The sequence below is a fragment of the Bombyx mori genome, chromosome 3 (genome assembly GCF_030269925.1).
Source record: "Bombyx mori chromosome 3, ASM3026992v2".
NCBI classification, from domain to species: domain Eukaryota; kingdom Metazoa; phylum Arthropoda; class Insecta; order Lepidoptera; family Bombycidae; genus Bombyx; species Bombyx mori.
The window spans coordinates 12177435-12204740 of NC_085109.1; the positions used below are offsets into that span (position 1 = coordinate 12177435).

At 34.5% G+C, this 27306-nt stretch overlaps 2 protein-coding genes across 4 annotated transcripts in view; one reads left to right on the forward strand and one right to left on the reverse strand.

The window, feature by feature from the left end:
- Window positions 1–5468: 5468 nt before the first annotated feature.
- On the reverse strand, window positions 5469–7298 carry LOC101743775 (pre-mRNA-splicing factor Syf2). Its single transcript, XM_062677006.1, has 2 exons — window positions 7249–7298; window positions 5469–7162 (listed from the first exon to the last, which is right to left on the reverse strand). The coding sequence occupies exon 2, from the start codon at window positions 7108–7110 to the stop codon at window positions 6403–6405; it is 708 nt and encodes a 235-aa protein (XP_062532990.1). The 5' UTR covers window positions 7111–7162; window positions 7249–7298; the 3' UTR covers window positions 5469–6402.
- A 919-nt stretch (window positions 7299–8217) lies between these two features.
- Window positions 8218–27306, forward strand: part of LOC733121 (chloride intracellular channel) — a 50436-nt gene continuing 31347 nt past the window's right edge. The window contains exon 1 of one of the 3 annotated variants that reach the window (XM_012688847.4): window positions 8218–8504. In XM_012688847.4, the coding sequence (XP_012544301.1) occupies window positions 8436–8504 (69 nt within the window). In that variant the 5' untranslated portion in view covers window positions 8218–8435. 3 annotated transcript variants of the gene reach the window in all.

The following is a 27306-nucleotide window of genomic DNA, read 5'->3' on the forward strand; positions in this document are numbered from 1 at the left end:
GGCATGGCTCTGCCCCTGGCATTGCTGAAGTCCATGGGCGACGGTAACCACTCACCATCAGGTGGGCCGTATGCTCGTCTGCCTACAAGGGCAATTAAAAAAAAAGGCCTATGTTTAGCCTAGCCTTGGATGTCTGTTGGCTGTTTATGAAGTACCGGTTTCATTTATTGCCACGGGTGGGTAGTTGTAGTTCTGTAAAAAAAAAGATTCCCATTATACATCCTCTAAGTGAAAAAGTAAATCTAGCTCTTTAAAAATAAGAGTAAAGTTCCTCCCAAATCATTTTACAAGACTAAGTTAATAATCATAACACTATGTCATGTGCCTTATTTAAAAAAAAAAGCAATCGAAATGCTTCAAATTTTACATCAACGCCAATAGACTTCAGTGAAATTTAATAACTGTCTAAATTACAGAGCTAGCTTCACCCGCACTATCCGACATTAATCCGAACGCGAAAACGACTTCATGTGAGAAATACCCGCATTTTGAACTTAATCACGTAGATTTTTTTTTCTAATTTTATTTCATTATATTTAGGAATTCCTAATAAAAATACTACAACAAGATTCGTGATTGTGACTATTCAACAAAGACCAAATAATTTTTTTAATCCGTTTTTTTTTAATATGCGATAAACTGATTGATATTTTTTTTTAATTGCCTTACCCTTATGGGATATTAAAAATTCATTTAATTAAATACAAGAATCTGGTTTGTATTAATGTTTAAAATTATATAAACAAATGTAAAATTTAAATCTAGACAATTGTAAAGTTACAAAGGGGTTTGGTATTTATTACCTCTAAAATCACTGCACAATCTTCATATGAAGAAAGAAAGCTGAATGTATAAGCTTTCATATGTTCGCCTGTCAGATTATAGCTGATTTTACTGATATTTAAATTATAAAAAATGCTCACATGACGACACAGAGAACTGTTTAAACCAGAGTGTAAATACCAATTTACATTAACATGTACCTACTTCAGTGTGTAACAAATAATAATAATAATATAAAGCATGTTTCAAAACATAAAAGAAAATTGTTAAAATAATAATATTTATTGTTTCTAGTCACTTAACTTTTGAGTATAAGAAAAAAAAATTATGTTTAAAACGATACGTTGCGAGCAAAGTATTGAGAATAATATTTAGATAAATAAACGAAATGAAATTACGAATACAACCGAATACCGTCTGTGACTAATAAAATAAAAAGGCAAGAATTTATAATGACTATATGAAGTTAAAATTACAAATTTTCAGAAACACTTCACTTCATATGTGATTAGCAATGAGCACAAATTATATCGAGAGGTGAAAGCCTATTTTGGTTTAAACTACATTTCTACAACTTTACAGGAGAGCCATTAGAAGTTTAAAATTTGGAAAAAGTATAACAAAAAGAACTTCTTCAGCTATCTTTAGCTAACTTAATTGAAGTTCAATTAAAAAAATCGAACTGTTGATATATCCTAATAAAACGGACTATTAATTATGAAGATAAATGTCGCGTTAATACATTGGTTTAAGCCAGCCTTTCCCAAAGTAGGCGATAACGCCCCCTTGCGGGCGCTGCAGGCTTAAAGAGGGGCGGTAAGAGACCCAGAAAAAAATGGGACGTTGTGTAGATGGTTGGGAGGCGATTTGTAATTTCATCTAGGAGGGCTCTTAGACACCGACTGAGCTATCGCTATAGCGGTTTTTAAGTAGGTGAAAAAATGGGGGCGCTAAAAAATAATATTATTGTCAAAGTGGGCAGTAGACAAAATAAGTTTGGGAAACCCTGATTTAAGCGAAATTTCGATACTAAGCGTAATAAATAGCCTTTCACTCCTCGATATAATGTATAGTTACAATATTAGTAATAATGTATGAATATTTTAGAATTGAAATCAATCCAAAGTTGTTATATTATTATTTTTATTTTACTTCTCCATGGACAGAAGAGCTCACGGCCCGTCTTGTGCTAAATGGTTGCCGGAGTATACAAAAAATATATGCCACCATCGCGGACAAGGCAAACACGGTCATCAGTATGCTTAGTGCGAATTTTTAAAAGTTCTCTTTAGCCTAAAACTTAACTCAAATTTGTATGCAGTTGGAACAGCGCCCCTAACGGTAAACGTAGTCAAACGTTAATTTTTTTATTGCCCTTTAAGCAGACGACCATACGGAGCACCTGATGGTGAATGGTTACTGTCGCAAATGGACTTCAGCAATGCCAGGGGCAGAGCCAAGCCGCTGCCTACCGTGAACTCCGTACAAATTTGAGTTAACTGTTACGCTATCGAGAACGTTAAAAAACTCGCACTAAGCACACTGGCCTCGAACTTGGATTCCATGTAATATGGGAACCAGAGACTGATTGATATACATACTTATAAATATGTCTAACTATATACATCTATAGGTATTAGACACCCAGCAAAGAGCAAACCAACCTGTCCATCACACGAATGTTTGCTCGATGTGAGAACCGAACCTGCGACCCTCGGCCTAGCAATCAAGGGCCCTAATTACTGCATCACCGAGTCGGTCATGAGATCGAAGTTTCAATTGTATTGTATAACTGCTCTTAAAGAAAACATCTCTGCTCTCAAATAAGAACATTATAACTGCTTGGTGTTTTTTTCGAGTTTGTTAACGTTCTCGATAGCGTAAAAGTTAAGTCAAATTTGTAGGCAGTTGGAACAGCGCCCCTAGGGGCAAACGTAGATAAACGTAGGCAAACGTTCCAAACTCTATACAAATTTGAGTTAACTTTTACACTATCGAGAACGTTAAAAAAACTCGCACTAAGCGTACTGAGTTCATAATAACCAGTAACAAGGAAACAAAATAAGTTATTTTGTCATGTTGCCAGTACTTACATAGGTATGTCTACCTTACAGAATATATTTTCATTATAATAGTTTGATATAATGTTGGACCTGTAGATATCTTTTTACATAGACATATAACTGAATAGCACGAGGTTCGCTAAAAATATTTGGCTAAACAAAAGTAATTTTTCAAAATCTGCCATCATAGTCATATAGTTTTACATACAAAATCCGCATCGGCCGACATCCTTTCGTCTTAATATCTGTGCGCTTAGTGCGAGTTTCATAACGTTCTCGATAGTGTAAAAGTTAACCCAATTTTGTATGCAATTAGAACAGCGCTCCTAGCGGCAAACGTACGCAAACGATCCCATTCCATACAAATATGAGCTAACTTTTACGCTATCGAGAACGTCAAGAAACTCCCACTAAGCACACTGACTTTCCAAGCCCGTTAGGGTAATAAGAAAATTCTATAGACCTTTAACGAATAATAAACGTTTTTTTTTGTGAGATCTCTTGACATAAATTATATAATTTTCTTTGGCTGATGTAGTTGATTCCAGCAGTTTAATAGGCCCGTTTTTTATATTATATGTTACAAAATGTATTTACGGCAGATTCATGAATTAAATTGAATTTAAAATGATTTTGAGAATTTTGGTTACAAGTTACATATGTAAACTAACAAAAATGAGATATAGCTTTATAACTTGGCGATATGTACTTACTATTCAAGATATTTATATTGCAGTTAACTTAAATAAACATGCTAAAAATATTCATAAATTACACCGTCTATAGTTTTAGCCGAGTTTGAAGCTAACTGGTAAATATTCAGCAGAAACAGATATATGTATATCACTAACTATGCCGAGCTTACATAATTATGTATTTTTTATCGCACTATATGGACGACTTAACGAGGTCCACTTCATGCATTTAGTGGTCACCGGAATCTATCAGAGATAATTAGGATATTGGTACCTACTCGTCTACGCCTAATACGCCTTACCACCGATAATTACGAAAACGAAGCGAATTCCTACAATAAAGCCGTTTGGTAGGTATCTTCTTTTCAGTCTTTCCCTCATTATTGAGGGTCGTCTCTTCTGTAGTCTTCTCACTGTTTCTATTGCTATCCTTTGACTGGTGGAGAGCTTCGTTAATTGTCATTTCTAGCAGCCAAGTTACCTGATCAGATCACCGCTTTGGGCCCTTTGCCTATTATTTTATTGATAATGATGGGCCTCTTGTAGACTTATGCATACTATGTGACCGAAATATTTCAGGAAACGATGAAGATATGTGATTGAAAGCAGTTTATCGTTGGCACTCTTCAATTATCTTTAAAATTGGTACTAAATAAATGTGAAGCGTAAACATAATACCACACATATTACCACGCGTATACCATTTGTACCATCATGTTTGTACGTAATATGTGGTTCTTTTTAAGATGAAATGCCAGGTTATAGTGTCCATACCATACGTAACATAATTCCTTCTCAATATCGTCGATATATCAAAATCGAATATGTAAGTATCAGCCCGCCAAATATATCTATCATCTCAAAAATCTCATCAGCATGGACAGCAGTTACGTTTGATGGGTATCGTAGGTTAATGTAACAATAAAAAAATATTTAATATTTATTATTATTCTTACATATATATAAGTATACAGTTGCTGATCCAAGATTTATCCAAATTATAAGTACCTAATTCAGATTCTTTTGTAGTTAAAACAAAATGTAATAATAAACATTATAATATGAAACTCAGGACACAACTTAGTTTCCAAACGAATTTCACTTTTATATCGTACTAGTATAAGCAACAAGGTACAATAAATATTAAATGATTCTGGTTCTATATAAGTGCTAGGAGACCGCTTCCGAAAAAATTTGTACCTACAAAATTGTAGGGGAGCGCGGTAGCAGCCCCGCGCCGCGCCTGTTTGCGTATAAAAGAAACGTCGCGACCGGGCGTTCGTTGATCCAAGCATCAGCTGTTTTTGATTGTGTTTCATTGCTGGTTTTTTTTAGTAAAGTAAAGCATTTTTTATAAACCTATCGTTTCATTTAGCTATACTAACATGATGGAGGGTAAATAAGGCAAATAAAACATTTTAAAAATATGTTTTTTTTTTAATCAGGTTCGATTTTTTTCCGTGCCGTCTCCGCTTTCAGAAGCAGTCTCCTAACACCCAGTATATAGTGCATTAAATATTTACGTATATCAGAATATACGCGGGACGCGATGGCAATAAGGTTCCAAGGGCCAAGTTTCAAAAACCTTAGAAATGTCACCCTGCTAGCTGTTGCGCTTATTAGCCATTACTGAGGGCGTAAGCTAAAGCACTCAAGTTATCTGGCTCATATTAATCTAAGATCATTTTTACTTTTCTATCCAAGTTCCCAGGAATACAGATAAAAAAAAATTGATCCAGATATAATTTTGTTTATAAAAATTCTATTATAACTAATATGTATGATATAGCTATATATAAATGTTATATATAAAATATATATAAATGCTATATACATAATATAATATACATATGTACATTTTAAAATGTGATATACATATAATCCTATTCTTTCATTTATGTTATATTTTAAGAAATGAAATGCTGGATCATTTTTTTATTAAAATATATTGTAATTGTCTTGCACATTGAAACAATACGCTGAACTTATAGTACATTTTGATATTCCTGTTTTATTTACAATGAATCTAATCTAAAATGTTTCTATTACAAAATTGAATAGTTTACATAAAATGTAATATTTCTTTTTAAGATACAATGTTCTTGCTCAGAATTGTACTCAATTTGTATGGGTTTTTTAGGTATTGTGGCAACTGTAATGTTGTTCAGGCGAAACAAGGAATATTGCTAATAATAGTGCTTTTACAGAATTGTAATATAAATGTAATACTATTTGATATGTAATATTTTTATTTAATAATTACATACATTTATCACAATAAAATTGTTATGAAAATTTGTTTAATTTGATGTTTTACTTAAAATTAGTGCCTTTTCAAATTTAGAAGATGTTGCTATTCCTTAACATGTTGATCGCCAGACTAGTAACCATGTTTCGCTTAGTGGGTCACTACGGACACTCTATGACTGCCAATAAGTCAGGTCCAGGAGTCACGATAGACACCATGTGTTGCCATCTCCTCTGGTTGAGCATGTGAGCTTACCTATCAATCCCTATGAAGTTGGAATAGCCCCTTAGGGTATCAGTGAATAAGTAAGGAAAAAACTATTTGACATTTCTCAAAAAATAAAAAATACACAATTACCTCTATGGTAGCTATGCCCTAGGGTGTTATTTTCTATAAAAATAAATGTTTAAAACTATGATTGGTGTATGCTATGAGAAGTAGTAGCATTCATTTATGTAAATTGGTTCTGATATTCTAACTTTCATTATCAAAGCAGTTTTATAAAAAAATATTATTTCATTTTTTTTCTTCAACAAGTTAGAATTGCATTATTGCATATATCTACAATCTAAAATACCAATATACATTTAGTAAATATTCTGGTGGTTTTAAGCTAAATGGCAGTGCCCCTCTCCAAATTTTGTTTTATTTCAGCAGTATGCTCTCCATAAAACCTTTCCAATTTCTTATTGAATTTAGCATTTCTCTCATTGATATAATCAATATCAGCATCATCATTATGAATTCGTCTCCTCGAGTATTTAGTTCTCTTTGCAATCTGACCTTCCAGATCATCAACCATTTTGTCTACTGCCTCTTTATGATCTTCGTGCATTCCATGTATGATGACGTTGGGGCCTCCATAGAATGCTTCACCATACTTTTGCTTTTGTTTCTCATACCGTTCCATATCCGCTGGTGGCATGTTTTTCACTAACCTGTTGTATTGTCGTATTGTGGCATGTTCATACGTCGAGAACCCTTGGTCTGGGTTCTTTTTCTTTTTTTTACGTTCGAGTCGCTCTGCTTCTATCGCAGAAATATTCAACAATTTGACTCGATCGTAGTTTTTGCCTTCTGTTTCTGCTTCTTCTCGTTTCTTCTGATCCTCTACTAACCACTCTGCCTGGCGCCGTTTAGCTTCATAGTTCGTTGGTAGCTTGTTCCTAGCCTCTTCTGCTACGACTTCTTGGTGATTTTGTGTCCTAGCTTCGTTTCGGGCGGTGTGTAAGTTACGCAGTCTCTGCATGCGTTCAGCCTGTTTTTCGACAAATGTTTTTTCTTTCGCTTCCTTATTTTGTTCACATTTTTGAGTATTCATTTTGTAGGTAAACTGTTTTCTTTCCTTTTGTTTTCTTACAAAAATGACTTACATAGATTATACACTTAATATATTTGAGATATTGTTTAGTTGTATGTACTTATTAACTCCATGAGTATAATATATTTGATGACTTACCTACCTATAATTTTAACTTTTTTTTATGGGATTTTATGACTTGGTAACTAAGACCTTTAGGTCATGTCTTATTTTAATTTATATTGTTATTTTTATGAAAAATGATAATATGGAGTGAAATGAAATGAAATTAAATGAAAATAATTAATTTGAGACATCAATTAACTGGGATGATACTAAATGCAATGAAATGAGATGATGATGATGATGATGAACAAATTACACAAATTCACGTTCCCGCCAAGAAGTCTCATAGATTGTACGAGTATTTTTTTGTTTTAGAGATTTTACAGTAAAGAGATCTTTTAACCAGGTCATAATGAGATACAGATTAGGTACTACCAAAATAATTTAATCATTAATCATCTTTTTTCATGTGGCGATCGGAAACTAATGTTGCGAGCGTTGAATTCGTATAACCTTAATTTTTTTTTTAAATCTAAGCACTCATGAGTCATGTCAAACTCTATAGCGCAGAATACTAAACGTTTACACGTAGGAAGCACTGCGATGAAACAATTCAAACAACTTTTTACCTCTAATTTCCGCCATGTTTTCAGTCAAGTCGGCAGACCAGTCCTACAGTAGGTATTAAAGCAAAGTAGGATATTAAGCCGTGTGCTAGCACTACCTATTCATTATCTAAGACAACATTCACTATAAAATTAGAAAATATGATCAATAAATGTTTATTTCATCATTCAACATCATTTTTTCTTTATAGTCAGAGTTATACGCAAGAAAAGCCAGTAAGTTCTAAATATTTTAATTGTTAATGTTTACAGAAAAATCTATCAATAGAATAGTAAAGTTAAATAATCGGCTGTTATTATTTACTAAATAATTATAATAAGTAAATAATTCATAATTTAGAATAATGCACGCATTCCTATTTCTATTATTTTGTTATCTCACGATTTTAGTTCATGCTAAGTTTTACCCAAGTACCTACATACAAAGTTTTGACATTGATAGCAGCTGTCAGAATGCGACGTTGGCAGCTCAGTTGGCACTTGGTTTGATGGTTTGATACCTACCTACTTTTTGCCAGTTGCTCCGACGACTAATGACTAATCTGAAGTAAGGCAGTTTGTCTGTGTTTTGGAACCGTGTTGCTTGTGTGATATTGTGTAATAGAGGTACTCCCGGGTACTTCCTTGCTGAATTCAAGTGTTTCCTAAATCACGATGTCGGATGAAATCGCAGAAAATGGTACAGCTAATGGAGACGTTCCGGAGATCGAGCTTATAATAAAGGTAGTTTTTATTTCAATTGTATATTGCGCGAGAAAAGTCGTTTATATAGCGGTCAATAGAGTTGTGTGTAGCCTTTGTAATAAGATGATATAAAGATCTGCCTCACGAGCAGACTGTGCTGTTGTTTTTTACTATTCCGTCTTGCAAATAACCGGTGTTGATAATATGCAGATTGTACTTTTGCATGAAAGTAAATTAATTCTACTCATAGTTATTTGGGTCGTTTGCAACTCGGTTCAGATTCGATGTTCTTATATCTACATAAAGTTGTTGATAATCGTTATTCTAATTTATTATTAATGAAATATTAAAAATAGACGCCTACCTCATGCATATTTAAGATAAAAATCTTATATAAAATCAATTAACGCAAACAAAAAAGTTACAATTCAAGATTTTTCCAGTAAATCTTAATCACACTAAAATTAATTACTTTAATATAACATATATATGTAACACTTACTAAATTGACAATTAAATGCTAAAATTTCAAAAACAAATCAAAAGTTTCATGAATTTTATTTATATTAAAGTTCAGATTTTTTATTGAGCTCTTTAAAAGAAGTATTATTTTAGAATATTTTACAACTGAACAAGACAAATTCTGAATTAAAATCAAGTTCTGTTTTACTGGATGACATATTTTCTTGAAAGAAAAAGTACTCAGGACTAGATTTACATTAAGTGCCACCCTAGGGTGTAATGAAAATGGCACCCCATTACCTACAGCATACATAAATTGAACTAAAGCTCTACAAAACAATTTGGTACAAGACACAGCTCCTAATGCCTCTGATTAATACCAATTGAGTGAAGACGATCTTGTCCTGTGAAATTCAACCTTTTAATTTTATCTACCAAAATGTGACTCAGGTTTATAAATGCCTACTCACAATTAATGACTATAGTCGGATTTTTAATTAGACGAAGCCAGCTGACAGTAGCTAATGTCACTTTGTGAAATAATGTTGCTATATTTAAAGTAATAGTGATGCGTTCAGTTCTCGTTCAATCACATAAATGAACAATGAGTGTGAAGAGTTAATCATTAATTTCAAACTATAAAAGAATATTATTTATATTTTACAATAAAATTGTATTAAAGTGATCCAATATAATAATATGTTACTAGTAGTATGTAACTACAATCAGTTTTTTTTATTTTCATTACCTATGTACCTATAATTGTTATATTTTATACATCTATAGTTTCAACTATATGATGCATTGGAAATAGGACAGTCTTACAAGCTTCCTCGCAATGTTTTTCTTAATGTTTAAAACAGTCGGTATTCAGTACAGGTAGATACCATAGGAACATAATGTTTCGTCGAAAACTCGTTGGTATGTACAAAGCACGGCTAAAATTCGAACCCCGTGCCCGATATCGGCAGTTCGGCACACTAACTATTCACTAGACAATCGAGGCAATTTCAATAATTCAGGAGTTTTTTCAATCGTTCACATTGTCACAACACTATTTTTATTTCATCAAAAACTGACAACACAGTAAACGTCAGTTTACTTCGTCTAATAAAAAATCCGACTATAAGTACTTTGATTAAATAATCGTATTTTTATTGATTGATGAAATTTCTATTATTAGCCCACTTGAAATTAATTAACATTGGTAAAACTAATCTCATATTTAAAATGCTTTGCTAGAAACCTCTTTCATGATAACTATTAGTAATATGTGAGTTATCGAAAGAATTTATTAATTATAAGGGAAAAAATTATGAAAATATTTTATGCATGTTTTTTCCTCAATTTTGGTAACCTTGATATTTCCTATTTAAAGTATTGTCAAAATCTTGTTTAAAGGTTATTTAACCAAATTATACTTACATTGTTATATTGCTGTGTTTGTTGCCCTCTAATCATTTATCCATATCTCACAGCAGTCTCATTTTCCCCTGCACCATACTATGTGTTATAGTAGCTAGTAGCTACCAATAGTTGTAGTATACGTGTAAGTCTTCTAATTGAGAATACATTTTTGATACATTCTATTCTTTCTAAATTACAATAATATGTATCATGGTGAATATAAATAACTTATTGATTTGTTTCCATGGAATTATATTCATTATTTGCCATTAGAAATCTTTTATGGTTAACTCAGTTTTAATAAACCGGCACTTTTTTTTTTACTCAGGATATCTACACGTTTGTTTCATTAAAAAAAAAATACATTGTAATAAGCAGCAAAATGGGTTACCGGCATAATCTGTATTCATACCAGGTGCCGTAAGCAATATATCAAGGTTATTATAGTACAGTCTTTGGATTTCACGAGTCCTACACATGTATAAACTGCTTGTACACATTAATCTAGCTTTTTTCCTCATATTTACTTTATTTTAGTTTTTGTGTACAAGGATGGCAGTTGAGGTTTTAGAATTAACGTTGAGGAAAATCAAAATAGAGTTTTGAAAAGTTATAGAACTCTTATAATGTACAGTACTTAAATCATATAATATTGATGAAGTGAGTGATTTAGTTTTAAGTAATCATCACTAAAGAATGTGTGCGCATTCTTTGGTGATGTTAAAATAATTTAAATTGGTGCTATAGTACCGAGATTAAATGTTTAAATTTTTATAGAAGGTTTTATGAGGATTATCAGTCTCTCTCACGCAAGGTATGTTAGTAATAGTCTGTAGCATAGTCACAGAGACTGCCACCTTTTGCGTCATTATTGCTTAGCTTCAAATTACAACTTATAATGTTCTTATTTCTGCACGGATTTCATTTTGTCATTAGGTTTGTTTATTATTAACTGTGTCGCAACATAAAATTCAGAATCATCATGTCCATCTTACTTATTTTTAAAATGGCGCGCGTCCTTTATAAACTTCATACAAATTTAAAAAAAGAATACCAAAAGAAATCTTGTGACACGTCATATTACATACATAAATTAATATGTAAACAAATTCTTTTGAAGTACCTACTCTAAATAATAAGCCTTTTGCGATCGTAAATCAGAGAAATGTTTTGGTCGTCCATCAACAGTCTTGACTAAAGTTATATAATTTTAATTGGCATCGTGATCATTGAGAGCGCAGTGCTGAACGAATATTTCCTTAGAACGCGGTGCAGCGGCCCGAAAAAACTTTCGTTGCGTTTAGATCGTGAAAGAAATATCGTCATATGAACATAATAGCAACACAAGGCCGGAAATAGTTTTTTTTTTTAATAATAGATGCGCTCAATGAAGTCCTATTTTATGCTTCCGTGTTCTAATTTAATTGTAGTCGTAAGTAAGTCGTTAGCTACCTTTATTTAAGATATTGTTATTAGCTGGATGAGATTTGATAGTATGTAGGACATGATATTATTAGTCACAAGTACTCATATAATATATTCCTAACAGAAATGTATTAGGGAACGAAGAGTACTCTTTCCTGGTTGTTATTAAATACAATTGAGAGTTCGACTACATACGTCATACAAATGATACTGATATGAATGTATGTAATAATTAGAGTAGAGTTCATCCATACTACCTGGAGCCACTGCGGTCATCCACAGTGCGTTTCCAGAGATCTTTTTTGCCACGTACCATCCGGCTATTGAATGAGCTTCCCTCCACGGTGTTTCCCGAGCGCTATGTGTTTCTTCAAACGAGGCTTGTGGAGAGTATTAAGCGGTAGGCAGCGGCTTGGCTCTGTCCCTGGCATTGCTGAAGTCCATGGGCGACGGTAACCACTCACCATCAGGTGGGCCGTATGCTCGTCTGTCTACGAGGGCAATAAAAAAAATAAAAAAATATATAATACTTGTAATATTTTTATGACACGGATCATTGCCCGTACCTACTAACATGATTATGTTGGATATTTTAATTCATAAAACATAAGCTGTGTGTTAACTTATCAGTATGAACTTCTAGTATAAATTAAATTGAACAGAAATAAAAATAACCTAATTAAAAGGTTTTAATGGAATTTTAATTTCTTTACTAAGTAATTCAAAATCATTTATTTCGATTGGAATTTAATTTACGTTCATAATCACATAAATAAACTCAACAAATGGTTCAAAAAATACACAGAACAGAAGAACCGGCGAAAAAACTCAGCGAAGATGTCTTTTTTGTATTGAAATTTTCAATATAATTTATGGAAAAAAAACTTACATGATTACAATATAAAATAAAACGAAGGTCGGCTGCGAGGATAATAGGCAAAGGATGGTCAGACGTAAATATCTTATACCTAGTCAGGTCATAAATTCTGTCACATGTTTAATGTAAAATAATTGAAACAAGTTTATTCATTATGTAACCATTCATATACCAAAATGAACTTAACAAAACATAGATTCTTATGACACTAAAGTTTATTCAAAATGACCTCCGTGATTTTGAATACAGGCCTTCAATCTGCGCGGCCAGTCGTCTATCGCAGCACGAACGAGGTCCATGTCAATATCGGCGGCTGCCTTAATCAAGGATGTCTTGAGTGACTCCAAATTGGGATGAGGCTTTGAGCACGCCTTTTCCTCCAAGTGTTGCCATATCTTGTAATCTAACGGATTCAAATCTGGACTGGAGGAGGGCCAGTCTTCGTGCCGGATGAAGTCGAATTCACGCGCCGCCAGCCAGTCTTGTGTGCTCTTCGTTCTATGAGCTGGCGCCGAATCTTGTTGGAATACCCAGTGCCTGTTATTGAACATGGTATGAGAAACAGGTTCCACACGGTTCGTCAGGACTGTATTTTGATACACAACTGCATTCGTTTTTACACCTTTCTCACAAAAATGTACAACTGTTAAGCCCCAATAAGAAACTCCCAACCATACCATGAGCGAGGATGGAAAATGACCTCGTTGGACACGCGGAATACGGTTGCTCGCTTCTTCACTAATGTGTGCATACACCTTATCATTTTGTTTGTTGTAGCTCTCTTCTACGGTAAAAATTTTTTCATCCGAAAAAAGAATTTCCCGATTTTTTTTTCCCGCGTACCGCTTCAACAAAGCGCGGCATCTCTTCAGTCTCAGGTCCATTAGACGAGCATTCAAACGATGTCCTGTTTTTCTTCGATATGCCCGAAGCCCTAAGTCTTCATTTAACACCCTTTTCACCGTGGTTCTGCTTAACCCCATCTAAAGGGCCAGCAGTTTCTGCTTACGTTTGGGATTTCTTTGAATTCGCGCCTTCACAGCTTTTATCACTGCTGGAGTCCTAACAGACCGAGGGCGACCACTTCTTGACCTGTCATCTACACTAGAATCTTCATTGTATCGTTTGATGGTACGATAAACGAATCTTTTGGTTATATTCAAATTTTTCAGTATGTTAAAAATTTGAATTGGCGCGTAACCGTAACCGCAACCGGTCTTCTTTAAGCGTCTACTCCATATTTAAAAATGAGTAAAATTCTAAAAGTATACATTTTTATTTTCATGAACAATTCGAAATTCGAATTCAATAAACTTTTTTGTGGCCAGCATTCTAAAAGAAAAGTTTTTACTGTGTGACAATACTTATGACCTGACTAGGTATATTTATGCTTACATGTAACAATTTAGGGTTACTTCTTGTTTTTCTAACCTAAATAGGGTAGTCTAATTTTATCCACGGTCCAAGAAGCTACTGATGCAAGAATCTCCATACGAAACACCCAGGGGTGTCGAACCATATTTATTAGTATTCAAATTGAATGCGGAAAGCTAGTGCAAATACAGCATGAATATTAGTGAAATGCATATATATGCATACAACGGTATTGTACGAAACTGAATATTTCTACAGGTGATACTGGTTCGTGTTGAATTATAATTCGCATATTATTATGCTGATTATCTATAGTTCTGCATATTAGTACCGTAAACCGATTCATACTATTAGATATATATTTTTTTATTATCTTTTTTAAATATAGGAATCGTCAAATTGTAATGCAAATTAAATCGAGCAGGTGTTAAGCTGTCACCAGGGTCTTAGACGCTAAAACGCAAATGTCACTGCCCAACTCGGAATAAATAATTGCAGAAAAATGTTATTGTAGGCATAGTGGGAGTGCCAACCCTGCGGGCCTTAAAGGACTCTTTATCGTCAGTATTCAAGATCGGAGCTGGAGGGAGGGCTAGGTAGGAAAATAGGATAAAAACGGAAAACGATATCTACTGGTGGTAGGACGTGTTGTGAGTCCGCGCGGGTAGGTACCACCACCCCGCCTATTTCTGCCGTGAAGCAGTAATGCGTTTCGGTTTGAAAGGTGGGGCAGTCGTTGTAACTATTCTTGAGACCTTAGAACCTTATCTCAAGGTGGGTGACGCATTTACGTTGTAGATGTCTAACAATAAAAGTCATCTAAGCAATAAAAAAAAAGGGTTGATAGGGTGACTGATCATTAAAAAGCGCTCTCATTAAACTGTTGATGTTACTTAATTAATAATCGAAAATAGCGTTTTTGTTGTAAAATTTTTGCTATCGGTGAAATCAGCCACGAATCACATTTGATCGACTTTACGTACAATTAAATGCATGAAAAACATTCAATATTATCGTCTCGTTCGTTCGTTCTTTTTGAACCACCTGACGACACGCTAACCAATCATTATCGGTGTCGTGGTTATTAAAAAAAAAACCGCGATTGTTTTATTTTAATCTGTTTTTAATGGCCGAACTTATATTGGATACTAAGAAATTAGATAGTGTAGTTAGTGTAGTGATAGGAAAACAGTTATCGTATTTTTGTAATTTTTTTATTGCCCTTGTAGGCATAGACGAGCATACGGCCCACCATGATTGTGAGTGGTTACCGTCGCCCGTGGACTTCAGCAATGCCAAGGGCAGAGCCAAGCCGCTGCCTACCGCTAATAAATTTTCGTTATTTACTAAGAATGATTTTGAACGCTATGAAAAATAATTTCATGAACAAGTGATAACATCGCTCTAGCGTATCAATAATAAATAATAATAAAAAAAACAATAAACCATTCACATTAATTTCATTAACAGTCAAGGCAATGTGATTTTGAAAGCCGACAGACAGTACGCAAAATATTTTTTTCGTCTCTTTGCATTAAAACATCCTTGACATTGAAGAAAAAACTCATTGGATGATCGGCCTCCGTTGCAGCTGTGTTTACAGAGTCGTTTCATATGTAATACACTACTTATGTCATTGCAAAGACTTCACTAGAACATATAAATACAGTATAGAAACCACACATCACAAACTATATTATTACGTTTTATACTTGGATACTATTGAAATCTAATCGTAGGGCTATTTAAGTGGGTTATTCGTCAATTAAATACATTATCCACCGTGTTGGTACTACGTTTTGAACGCAATGACGATTTTCTTGAAATGTCTGTCTGCTGATAAGTGATTATAAAAGAACAGCGTCAATTATTCTTGTTGGCGCTAACCTAGCTCTTGTATTTATATTCATCCTCAGAGGAAAAATATAACTAATATTATCGGCACCGTAAATTTTGTAGCACGATTATTATATATTATAACATTATATTATATATTATCTATTACACGATTTTTATATACATAAACTGAGAACGGTTAATATGTCGATCGAACACGATTTTAACGTGGTCATAAAATTGTATTTTTCCTCCAAGGCTTTTATCGAATTAAATACTCAATGAATAACGGACCACAAACATTAAAGCGGCTTTTTTTTAAAATTTCATTGCCATTTTAAGTTTAACAGGCAAAGGCTTCTTTGGCTAGACGTACCATCGGTATGGTCATTCAATAGTTCGTCACTTTAAAAGAAGAAAAAAAACTTGCTTCTCTTTCTACGGTGTCTTCCTTGAAATTAGTACTAATGCTTTTTAGAATTTATTACATCAGAGCTAGACGTCCACCAACATCGTGAACTTGTTTGATTTTTAAAACAAATACAACACTATTTCTGTTGTCATGTCCGCCACAGTTGTTACGTAAAACCTCACAGAAGAAGATGTGAAATGTTATTGCATAGTTAACCACACAATAAATGTGTGAACTTTAGTTGAAAATGTCAAAAGTCTTAGCTTTAGAAATGGAATGCCAAAGGAAAACACCAAACTTATAGTCTAGTAAGTTGTACAAGGGAATTGCTTTTGTGTGAGAGGATACGTCACTTCATCAGACCGAGATAGGAATTATCCTTTAAAAGGTGGTGAACATAAGATACGACTTTTTGTTTTTCTTATAACGCTACAAGCAAATTACTTGAGATTTTGACTGTTTATTAACGACAAAGTAATTCAAACTTTTAATTTACTGGTGGTGGGACCTCTTGTGAGTCTGAACGGGTAGGTACCACCACCCCGCCTATTTCTGCCGTGAAGCAGCAATGCGTTTCGGCTTGAAGGGTGGGGCAGCCGTTGTAACTATACTGAGACCTTAGAACTTATATCCCAAGGCGAGTGGCGCATTTACGTTGTAAATGTCTATGGGCTCCAGTAACCACTTAACATCAGGTGGGCTGTGAGCTCATACACCTATGTAAGCAATAATTTCATTTCTTTATTTTATTTATTTATTTATGTACACACAAAAAAGAAGACATAGTACAGAGTAATAGGAAAATTATGTACAAGGCACTGCTTATTTCTTTAAGAAATCTCTTCCAGCAGAGCTGCGAGAGGATTATGAGAATAATAATTAAAAGTGATGAGTGTGTGTAGAACAGCTAAAATAACAAATAAGTACAACATGAGATTCATAGTAATGCACATACACATAGCAAATATTGTTAAACTTGAATACAAAATATTATAAGTAACACGTATAGGTATACGAAGAGTATAGAACAATGATCATTCGGTTGATGAGACATAGAATTGTTTGACCTTGTATTTAAAAACAGAAACAGACTTGCAAACTCGGATGTCAGCCGGCAACGATTTTTTTTAAAGTAAGTTAAAAGTTGCTTTATCCTGAAATTATCTACTGTGACCCTAGTTTTTTACATACATGTACATACATACAAGCTGTTATAAGACTCAAGGCAGAATAACGCAAAAACTTATCTTCTATAGATATTGACATGAAAACTTTTCATAAGCTTTATGTTTGACAGTCTACCAACAACACACCTGTATATTCTATTTTCAATTGGTTTTCAAAAAATGTTAATGTGTGAGTGCGTGTACTTATACTCCCATAATCGAAATATTAATTAGATAGAAACATGTACTGACGTCAACCTAATAGCATGGTTTCAGATTACGGTATAGTGAAAAGTGATTCTTAGTTTCATATTGTATCTACAGTAGACGTGGGAATAATATTTTATAATCTCATCAGCATTACCGTCTGATCGAAATACTTTGCGTAATCATCTTGTCCACGTATACTTTTTAGGCACGTCTCACAAGACCAATCTGCTGAAAATCTATCTAAAAGATGCATTTATAAGAATCTCATACCTTTAAACGAGCAATTCTTGTATATATAATCTGAATCTCGGAAACGGTTCCAACGATTTTTATAAAACTTAGTATACAGGGGATTTCGGGGGCGATAAATCGATCTAGCAACGATTTATTTTCAGAAAATGTTGTTTTAATCATGTTTTCAATAATCAACTTTATCGATAATCAACTTTATGACTCTTCCTGACATTTATTGGCGAATAATAATACTATTTTTTTATAATTGAGAGCACTAAAGCTATTTCAAAAGATGACGTTGTTAAGACACCGGAAAAACACAATTTATCAAAAAAAAAAAAGAAAAAATTCCGAGCAAAGCTCTGTCATCGTCTAGTAAGTGTGAAAAGGATACAAACTGTGGTGTCATCAATTTGTAAAACAGAACTTTTATTATTGCTTAGATTGCCAACAAAAATATGAACTGCAAAAATGTATCATTTATTTCGATAATCAAACTTTATTGGTTCGAAGTCGAACGAGCAGTTGCATGACGTAATCCCACAATATTATCACTAAGCGATAAGATAAACGGGAATTTCGAAATGTTATTTTAAATAGGTAATTGGAATTCGTAGTCTAAATGTAATTTAATGAATGTGTGTGCATTGAAATGTATATGAATAATAACCTCTAATTTGAATTTAAAATCCAACTCTTTTCCAAAAGAGGTATTTTCCAAATTGAGATTGAACCGGTCATGATCAATAATGTGGTTCTTTTAATGTAATAGGTTTTTTTTATTGCTTAGATGGGTGGACGAGCTCACAGCCCACCTGATTTTAAGTGGTTACTGGAGCCCATAGACATCTACAACGTAAATGCGCCACCCACTTTGAGATATAAGTTCTAAGGTCTCAGTATAGTTACAACGGCTGCCCCGCCCTTCAAAACGAAACGCATTACTGCTTCACGGCAGAAATAGGAGGTGTGGTGGTACCCACTCGTGCGGACTCACAGTTCTCTCTTTTGTTATGGTGAAAAGAACACGAGGTAATTTTTCCCCTGGATCGCAATTCATTTTCAACGCTTTTGGGCATGAATATTTCGGCATTACCAGGGCATAAGTATACCGCTATCAGCCACCGTATAATATATATCTATGGAAACGAATATCTCACTAGCTGAACCAAATCTCCAAATATATTGACAAATCTCTGGTACAAATTTCAAAATTTTCCTCATGTTATTTCCGATAGAACATACTTAATTGTGGTTACACACCGCTGAGTTAGTCTACATAATATTAATATTTGTTTGGCTCACGATACTAGGATCTTAAAGGAAACGGATAACTCTCTATCGCATGAAGTCGTATATAATTACTTAAATATTGTATTATTTAAACGAATAGCTTGCGTTGTATGTCAGTTTATAAGTATGTATTGGACTGAACTCTGTAAAAAACGATTAAAATGACCCATATTGGTGAACAGCTTCGAAAACATTCTGAGAACTCTAAGTAAAACATTTAAAAAGAAATAGGTCCTATATTTGTTTCTATGAACTGTTTTCCTTAACCTACTGTAAAATTGCCGTTGTCCAATATAAAAATAACTTATTTCAGATGAAATTCATTATGCGTCATTTGAAACCAAATCAATTTGGTTTTCTGATCACGAAGACCTACATTGGAAATAAGTATTCCTTGTGTAGGAATGCGTTTTAGGTTCGTCGTAGACGACGACGTGTACAACGCCTGTACAACAAAATCCCACAAGACGTTCAGAACCTACATATACATAGGTTTAAGAAAACTATTAAAGAACATCTGTGCAATAAAGCTTACTATAAAGTCAATGATTATCTAGAAGATTGCATAAAGTGGGAATGAGTTGTTCGCTCCGGGCATTTCAATATTGCAATAATTGTTACGTTATAATACTCATTGTAAAAATGAATATTTAAAAAAAATGTAATGTTTAAAAAAAAATGTAATATTAAAAAAAAAAGACATGCTGAGTTTCTTGCCAGTTCTTCTCAGGACGGAGGCTAGTTTTTGTGATTAGCGGTAGTTCTTTTGACGTTCAACAAGTATGTACTTTCATTTATGTTGAATAAAAATAAAAATAAAGAGAATTTGATAAAAAAAATTGATTTCATTTGATTTGATTTTGAGTGTTAGGATTGGCGATGTCTATGCGCAGTTATAACGAACTCTAGCGTTTGCTGGCCACAAAAAAAAATGTTTCAGGTCATATGAAAGTGAGAGGGATGGAGTTACGGTTAGTTGTTCGTGTCTGTCGAATCAATTGTCATGGTCGTCGGATGATCGTGTTGTATCGGGGGCGAGCTGCAACGAAAGCTTTCGAAATCGGTATACAAACGATACAGCAAAACCTGAATTACTGAGTGATACAATGGTTTTATTAAACTGTAACCGCTTTACTCCGGTTTCAGCGAGTCGTAGACGCAAGCCGCAGGCGAGAACGCTGAGAAACGCGACCGGCTAAGAAGATGGAACTATACTTGAGACCTTAGAAATTATATCTCAAGGCGGGTGGCGCGTTTACGTTCTAGATGTTTATGGGTTCCAGTAACCACTTAGCACCAGGTGGGCTGTGAGCTCGTCCACCCATCTAAGCAAAAAATAAAAAAAAGATGGACGTGAAACTATTGCTATTGGCCATACAATTACACTTACATCACATTTAGGAATTGTCCGGGATGATACCATCATATCGTTCTTACTATCGCACCGCCCGCTACCGGAGTAGAGTTCATCCATACTACCTGGAGCCACTCGGTCATCCGCAGTGCGTTTCCAGAGATCTTTTTTGCCACGTACCATCCGGCTATGGAATGAGCTCCCCTCCACGGTGTTTCCCGAGCGCTATGACATGTCCTTCTTCAAACGAGGCTTGTGGATAGTTTTAAGCTGTAAGCAGCGGCTTGGCTCTGCCTCTGGCATTGCTGAAGACCATGAGCGACGGTAACTACTCCCCATTAGGTGGGCCGTATGCGCATCTGCCTACAAGGGCAATAAAAAAAAATTACCAGTAATTTCGCGCTGAACTATATATGCAATCTGTGTTTTTATGCATTTTGTTTTAATCTCGCATTCGTTAGGTACCTTAATTTAATTATTTCCAATTTTTCGAACACTTACATATTACGTGACCACTGTAAAGACATTCTACATTACAAGACAAATGCGAGGAGATTACGCCGTAAAAGTATAGTAAAAGTTTTAGTTGTGACTGCTTTGTAGGATAGTTCAGTACCGTCCAGTTTTTTTTTTAATTCGCATTGATGGTCATATTTCGAAATAAATTGTGATATTTTTTTATATATTGCGTATGTACATATATCTAAAAGTTTTAAAACAAATTCTCAAATCGTGGCTCTTATACGTGACCTATATTTTGTTCATAGAATTACTTAATATTTAGATTGATATATCTGGAAGTTTTTGTTGTATGTGTAATTCTCATAAGTATTTTATTTCTGAGTATTAATTTTTCTAATTTAATTAAGGTAGTCTCAAACTTTTGGCGGGCAGTGTATTTAATTATTTATCACATAAAAGTGTACCGTGAGTATAGTCTGCTGGCATTGACTAAAATAAAGATAATATTTATATGGGTACTACATTAAATAAATAACACAGCTAAACAATATTATTATCATCATATCAATTTTATCTTAAAAATAATTACGAAGCTGCTTACGAAAGTAGGTGAATTTAATTTCGATATTCACATAAATTTTAATTGAGTTAAAATGAGAAAGGTTTTTATAAATACAGCTTCCAATATCTCTGCCCGTTTTACCAATAGCTATCACTTATCGTATTAACGCGGTTCTCGACTTTAATTTACCGATAAACGTTGCAAGAGAATATTATTTTTTAATGTAGGTCTCGCTTCAACGACCATTACGCTGCAAAAACGCATTTTCTCTTTCATTGCATTAGCTTTGAGTTAAACGGTTGAATTTAGTACGTGTACTTTCTAGTAGTTCTTAAAAAGCGTTAAAGCGTGCCGTCAACTAACACAGGTTGGCCTGTTCTTAGCCGACTTCAAAAGCACGGGGACGTTCTCAATTCGACTGTAATTTGAACCGATCTTGACGATTATTTTTAATATGTTTTAAATCTGATGCTTCTCAATGTTGTCCCATTTAAAAAGTTCCGATCACTACTTTTTAACTTATCATTAACTAGCGACCCGCCCTTGCTTCGCTTCGGAAACTGTAATTTATTATTGATTTCTCCACTATTTAATGGATGCTATCATACATATAAACCTTCCTCTTCAATCACTCTTATCTATTATAAAAACAGCATCAAAATCCGTTGCGTAGTTTTAAAGATTTAAGCATACATAGGGACAGACAGATAGATATATAGAGACAGAGAAAGCGACTTTGTTTTATATTATGTAGTGATATAGTTTTTTTTTTTTTTTTTTGCTTGCGAAATAACCAAATCTAAACGAAATAACATAATTAAATACGAAAAAAAATAGGAAAATAAATCAGAATTTCAATATTGTAGAACTTGCAACAGAATTGCCTAAACAAATTTCTAAATAAATGCATCTCTGTCTGGAAAGAACGGTAAAATTCAAAAACGGTAGCATTATGTTTATATTTATGTCGATGGGTAACAACATATTGTCAGTAACAGTTGTCCATGACCACGAAAACGAATCAAGTATTCAAAACACTGGAAATAAATAATGCATAAAATTGCAGATTTTATAAGTTCGGCGTCAAATTACTGGTAAATCTATGATAAATAACAATACTTTCTCGCCGATCTACTCAGCTGGTCGCGATTCTCTGCGCCTTCGAGCTCGCCTACCCGTTCTGGTGAAGATGGAAAGAATGCCAGGGAGCTTTAATGGAAAAAAATAGAAAAACATTCCTTTGCTATTGTGGCCCTTATGGTAGCCATCACACAATACAAAATAATTGACAGATGCCTGACTCTCGCTTATAACATTTTCAAGATAAACTTGCATAAAGTTCTGAAGAATTATATTCGGACTGACGGTCTACCGAGCAATATCACGCGTTCTGTGGAAGATCCTTGTCGTATACTATGAATGTTGAATTTTTACTGGCGGTAGGACCTCTTATGAGTCCGCACGGGTAGGTACCACCGCCCTGGCTATTTCTGCCGTGAAACAGTAATGCGTTTCGGTTTGAAGGGTGGGGCAGCTGTTGTAACTATACTGAGACCTTAGAACTGATATCTCAAGGTGGGTGGCGCATTTACGTTGTAGATGTCTTAGGGCTCTAGTAAACACTTAACACCAGGTGGGCTGTGAGCTTGTCCACCCATCTAAGCAATAAAAAATGTTGAATTAAGCGGCACACTGCCACTGACCAGATGATTAGCGTTTAAGGCTGGATACGATTCTCAATAACAATATTTAATTATGTTGTTGACACAATTACGCCGTGTATTTTTTTATGCGTAAAATATACAAGTTTTTACTCTTCATAAACAAAGATGTACGAACACATCTTTTGAGGGACGTACTGGAATCGCAAAAAAAAACACTATACTTGATGCACGTCATTCTAGTTAAGTTAATATCTTTAATGAAGGCTTGTTTTTTATTCGTAAGCAGCTGCGCTCGCTTCAAAGAGGGGAGAGAGACGCTTCAACCCTGAACCCCGGGGTCTTTAACGTGATATAAAGTAAGTTGCTGTAACGCAATTAACATTATATGTCGTCGTGACCTAAAGGACACAGGATGCGCGGTGTGTTCGCATCAAGCCCCATTTCGCGAATTATGAAGAACAGCTGTCAAGGCTATAATAAACAAGGATTTTTTTTTTTTATTGCCCTTGTAGGCAGACGAGCATACGGCCCACCTGATGGTGAGTGGTTACCGTCGCCCATGGACTTCAACAATGCCAGGGACAGAGCCAAGCCGCTGCCTTCCACATGGACACGAGCACTCTAAGTCGTCGTGGCCTAAAGGATAAGACGTCCGGTGCATTTCTGTTAAGCGATGCAACGGTGTTCGAATCTCAGGCGGGTACCAATTTTTCTAATGAAATACGTACTTAACAAACTTTTTTACTGGTGGTAGGACCTCTTGTGAGTCCGCGCGGGTAGGTACCACCACCCTGCCTATTTCGGCCGTGAAGAAGTAATGCGTTTCGGTTTGAAGGGTGGGGCAGCCGTTGTAACTATACTTGAGACCTTAGAACTTATATCTCAAGGTGAGTGGCGCAATTACGTTGCAGATGTCTACGGGCTTCAGTTACCACTTAACACCAGGTGGGCTGTGAACTCGTCCACCCATCAAAGCAATAAAAAAACGAAATAAAAAAAGTATCTTGCGCAATATTGTTGTGCTATGAGCTATATACTTACTTTAAGCCATTATATTATAGAGTAGTCTGAAAGCAGCTTAAGACTTCATTTTTCAAGGTGGGTGGCCGTGTTTACGTCGTTATATCCATAGATTCGAGTAACCACTTAACACCAGGTGCTCACCCGGTTAAGCAATAATTAAAACCTATTTAATTTTATATCATAAACTAGCTGACCCGGCAGACTTCGTAGTGCCTCAATCGATAAATAAAATACCTAAACCTTTGTACAAAATAAACTTGAAACAAACAAAAAGAATCCGTCCGACGGAGGACACATCAAGGGAAAAACAAAATTGTTATTTTTATTTAGTTTCGAGCATTTTCATATTTATCTACCTTTTAAACCTTCTCTGGACGTCCGCAAATAATTTAAGACCAAAATTAGGCAAATCGCCCCAGCCGTTCTCGAGTTTTAGCGAGACTAACGAACAGCAATTCATTTTATATATATATAGATTAGCTGGAGCTGAGAACTGACTGACTACTACAATATCCATAGTATTTTTATTAAATGAAATAACTAGTCAATTGTATTATACATAGCCGATTACTATAAAAATCTTTGTTTTTTTAATACCTTTTCTGTTGACCTCGAGGGGTCATGTCAGATTCACCGAACGAGTAGGTGAGCTCACGGGGCTCTAACCTGTGAAAAATCTTGTACTAACCATTCGTAGTACTGAAATAATGTCATAGTAATACTCGACGATACTTACGTTTTAGCATTAATAATTATAACGACAAAATTAAGTACCTAACCAATAATAACATGTTTAAGAAATTACCTCGATAAATAAAAAATTAAAAATTGTCTATTCGTCTTGGAATAGCAATTTGTTCAATGTGGATGAGGTGGTGTGTGTGTGCTAATTATTTTGTCTTATTATACAACATGCCTTAAGTCCGCGGCGTGCTTGGCTGCATATATATAGTGGCATGTGCGTAGCGAAGGGAACAGCTGTCACTGGCTGTCAGCCGTTAACGGTGGAACAATTCAAATTTGACGCATATTTTTTATGGTTACTGGCAACATTACTGTTAGTTTTCTTAAATGTTAACGCCTCGAAACATGATCGAAAAAGTGCTTAAAGAAAAATGTTCCTTAATTACTACATTATTTGATATACGATAAAATTTCGAATGCATTAAAAAAAAAAGTGAGAATAATAAAAATTCATACGAAAAAAAAATTACAATTCTTCAAGTGCAACAAAAAATACTTGTTATCTTTGTTGTAAGTGTAGCGCATGCGCAATGATTAATAGGTATTTGTGTATCTGTAACACTCGTTCATAATAATTTTATAGTCCACGCTACGTCTTAATTGAACACGAGAGCAACCAGCGTGATGATGGCGCCACGCCCTCTCGGTTCTCGTACGTGTTTTGATGAATCGTTGGCTACCTACATTCAGTACTGGCGCAAGACAAAATTTACTGCACGCCAGGGAAACTTATACAAATATACGAGATACCGTATAAAGTATCTATCACTATGTTCAAGCTTCAGTGATTTTTATGGCGAGATTAATTAGGAATTAAAAAATCTATGTAAAATATTATGTTTTAAAATAAAGAAGGGAATGGGACAGTTCTTGTCTCTTTAAAACTGAAGCGTTTTCTTAAAACAGTTGAACGCAATATAACTATAGGTGACGTCATTTGGGGCCACGTCGACTTAAACAATAATACGCAACGATCAGCAACATATGACAACATATGGCAACTCGATTTCTGATTCGAATTTTTAGAATGGCGCGAAAAAACGTTAGTAATTCTTACATCTTATGTGATTCAATATAACAGAGCAGTATTTCACAATAATATTGATTGAATCTACAAGTTTTAGATTGTTACCCCAATGATGATATATAATTGTCAAATATTGAACACACTGATTTAATGAACTCGATATTTCTACTTTCTCATCATTAGTTCAAGGTACCTAACCTAACATAATACATTGACCTCATTTTCTACTGTTCTTACATCTCTTCTTATCATCTACCTGTGTTCCTCTAGTCTCTCTCTTTATTATAATCATGACCACTAGTAGTACACCGCATTGCAGGCCCTACGGATTAGTGCCACAGTTGGACATCACTTTTTTATGATCACTCGTTCCGGTCTGATGAAGGTCGGGTAGCCGTTATCCCAAATTGGGGTAAGACTTCGATAAAATATCATAAGATTTGTGGAGTCATGCACGTCGTAATGTATTTACTCCTGAATCAGATAATGCCGTATATAAAACACGAGGGGCAATCATGTCTGCTACGTTAATACAAACCGACAACTATTGAGTATATTTGTTTAATTGATTTTAATTGATGTTTAATTAATTTTAATTAATTAAAAAATGGCCTCGTCCTATCTGTTATTGAGTTCTTACTGAAACCCTGCTACTATTAAAACCTTTTGTAGATGACCTTATTAATCGATCGAGTCCTAAGCCTAGCCTATCTAAATAGTACTTCCCCTATTCTCATACAATTGACATCGCGATTCCGATCCGGTAGTAGATTCATTCGCGAAGCAGCTACTCTTGAGCTGTTAGGTCTTCTTCGGAGGCGCTCTGGTAGCTGTTAGCAAATCCCACCCCTTCTTGGCTGAGCCTTTGCTCGCCCACCTGTCCTGGTGAAACTGGAAAGGCCTCCGGGCCACCAGTAATCCATCAATCATAAAAAAAAAAAAAAACAATTGACATGGATTGAGTGATGAAATTTATTTATTGGTGTTTGTATAGGCAACTTGAATTAGTAAATAAAAGCAACAATAGCAAACCATATTAGATCATTAAACGGTCTGTTCATTTGACAATCTAATGTTTACCTTCAGCTAAATCGCCGTGTATAGCATAATAATTGTTGGCTTACTCGTTTGATTATACAATATAGAAGTATTAGCTAGTACGTATTAATTTGATTAGTTTAGTGACTATACTTTTTTGTAACCGTTCATTTTTTTTGTCAAGTACTTGATAACCGTTACGGGGTGGTCATATGATGAAGGATAGATAATAGAATAGATAGTGACCAGAACAATAGATAAATGATTCTAA

Excerpts from the sequence above, each read along its gene's own strand:
- LOC101743775 (XM_062677006.1), bottom strand. The coding sequence starts at position 7,110 with ATGAATACTCAAAAATGTGAACAAAATAAGGAAGCGAAAGAAAAAACA.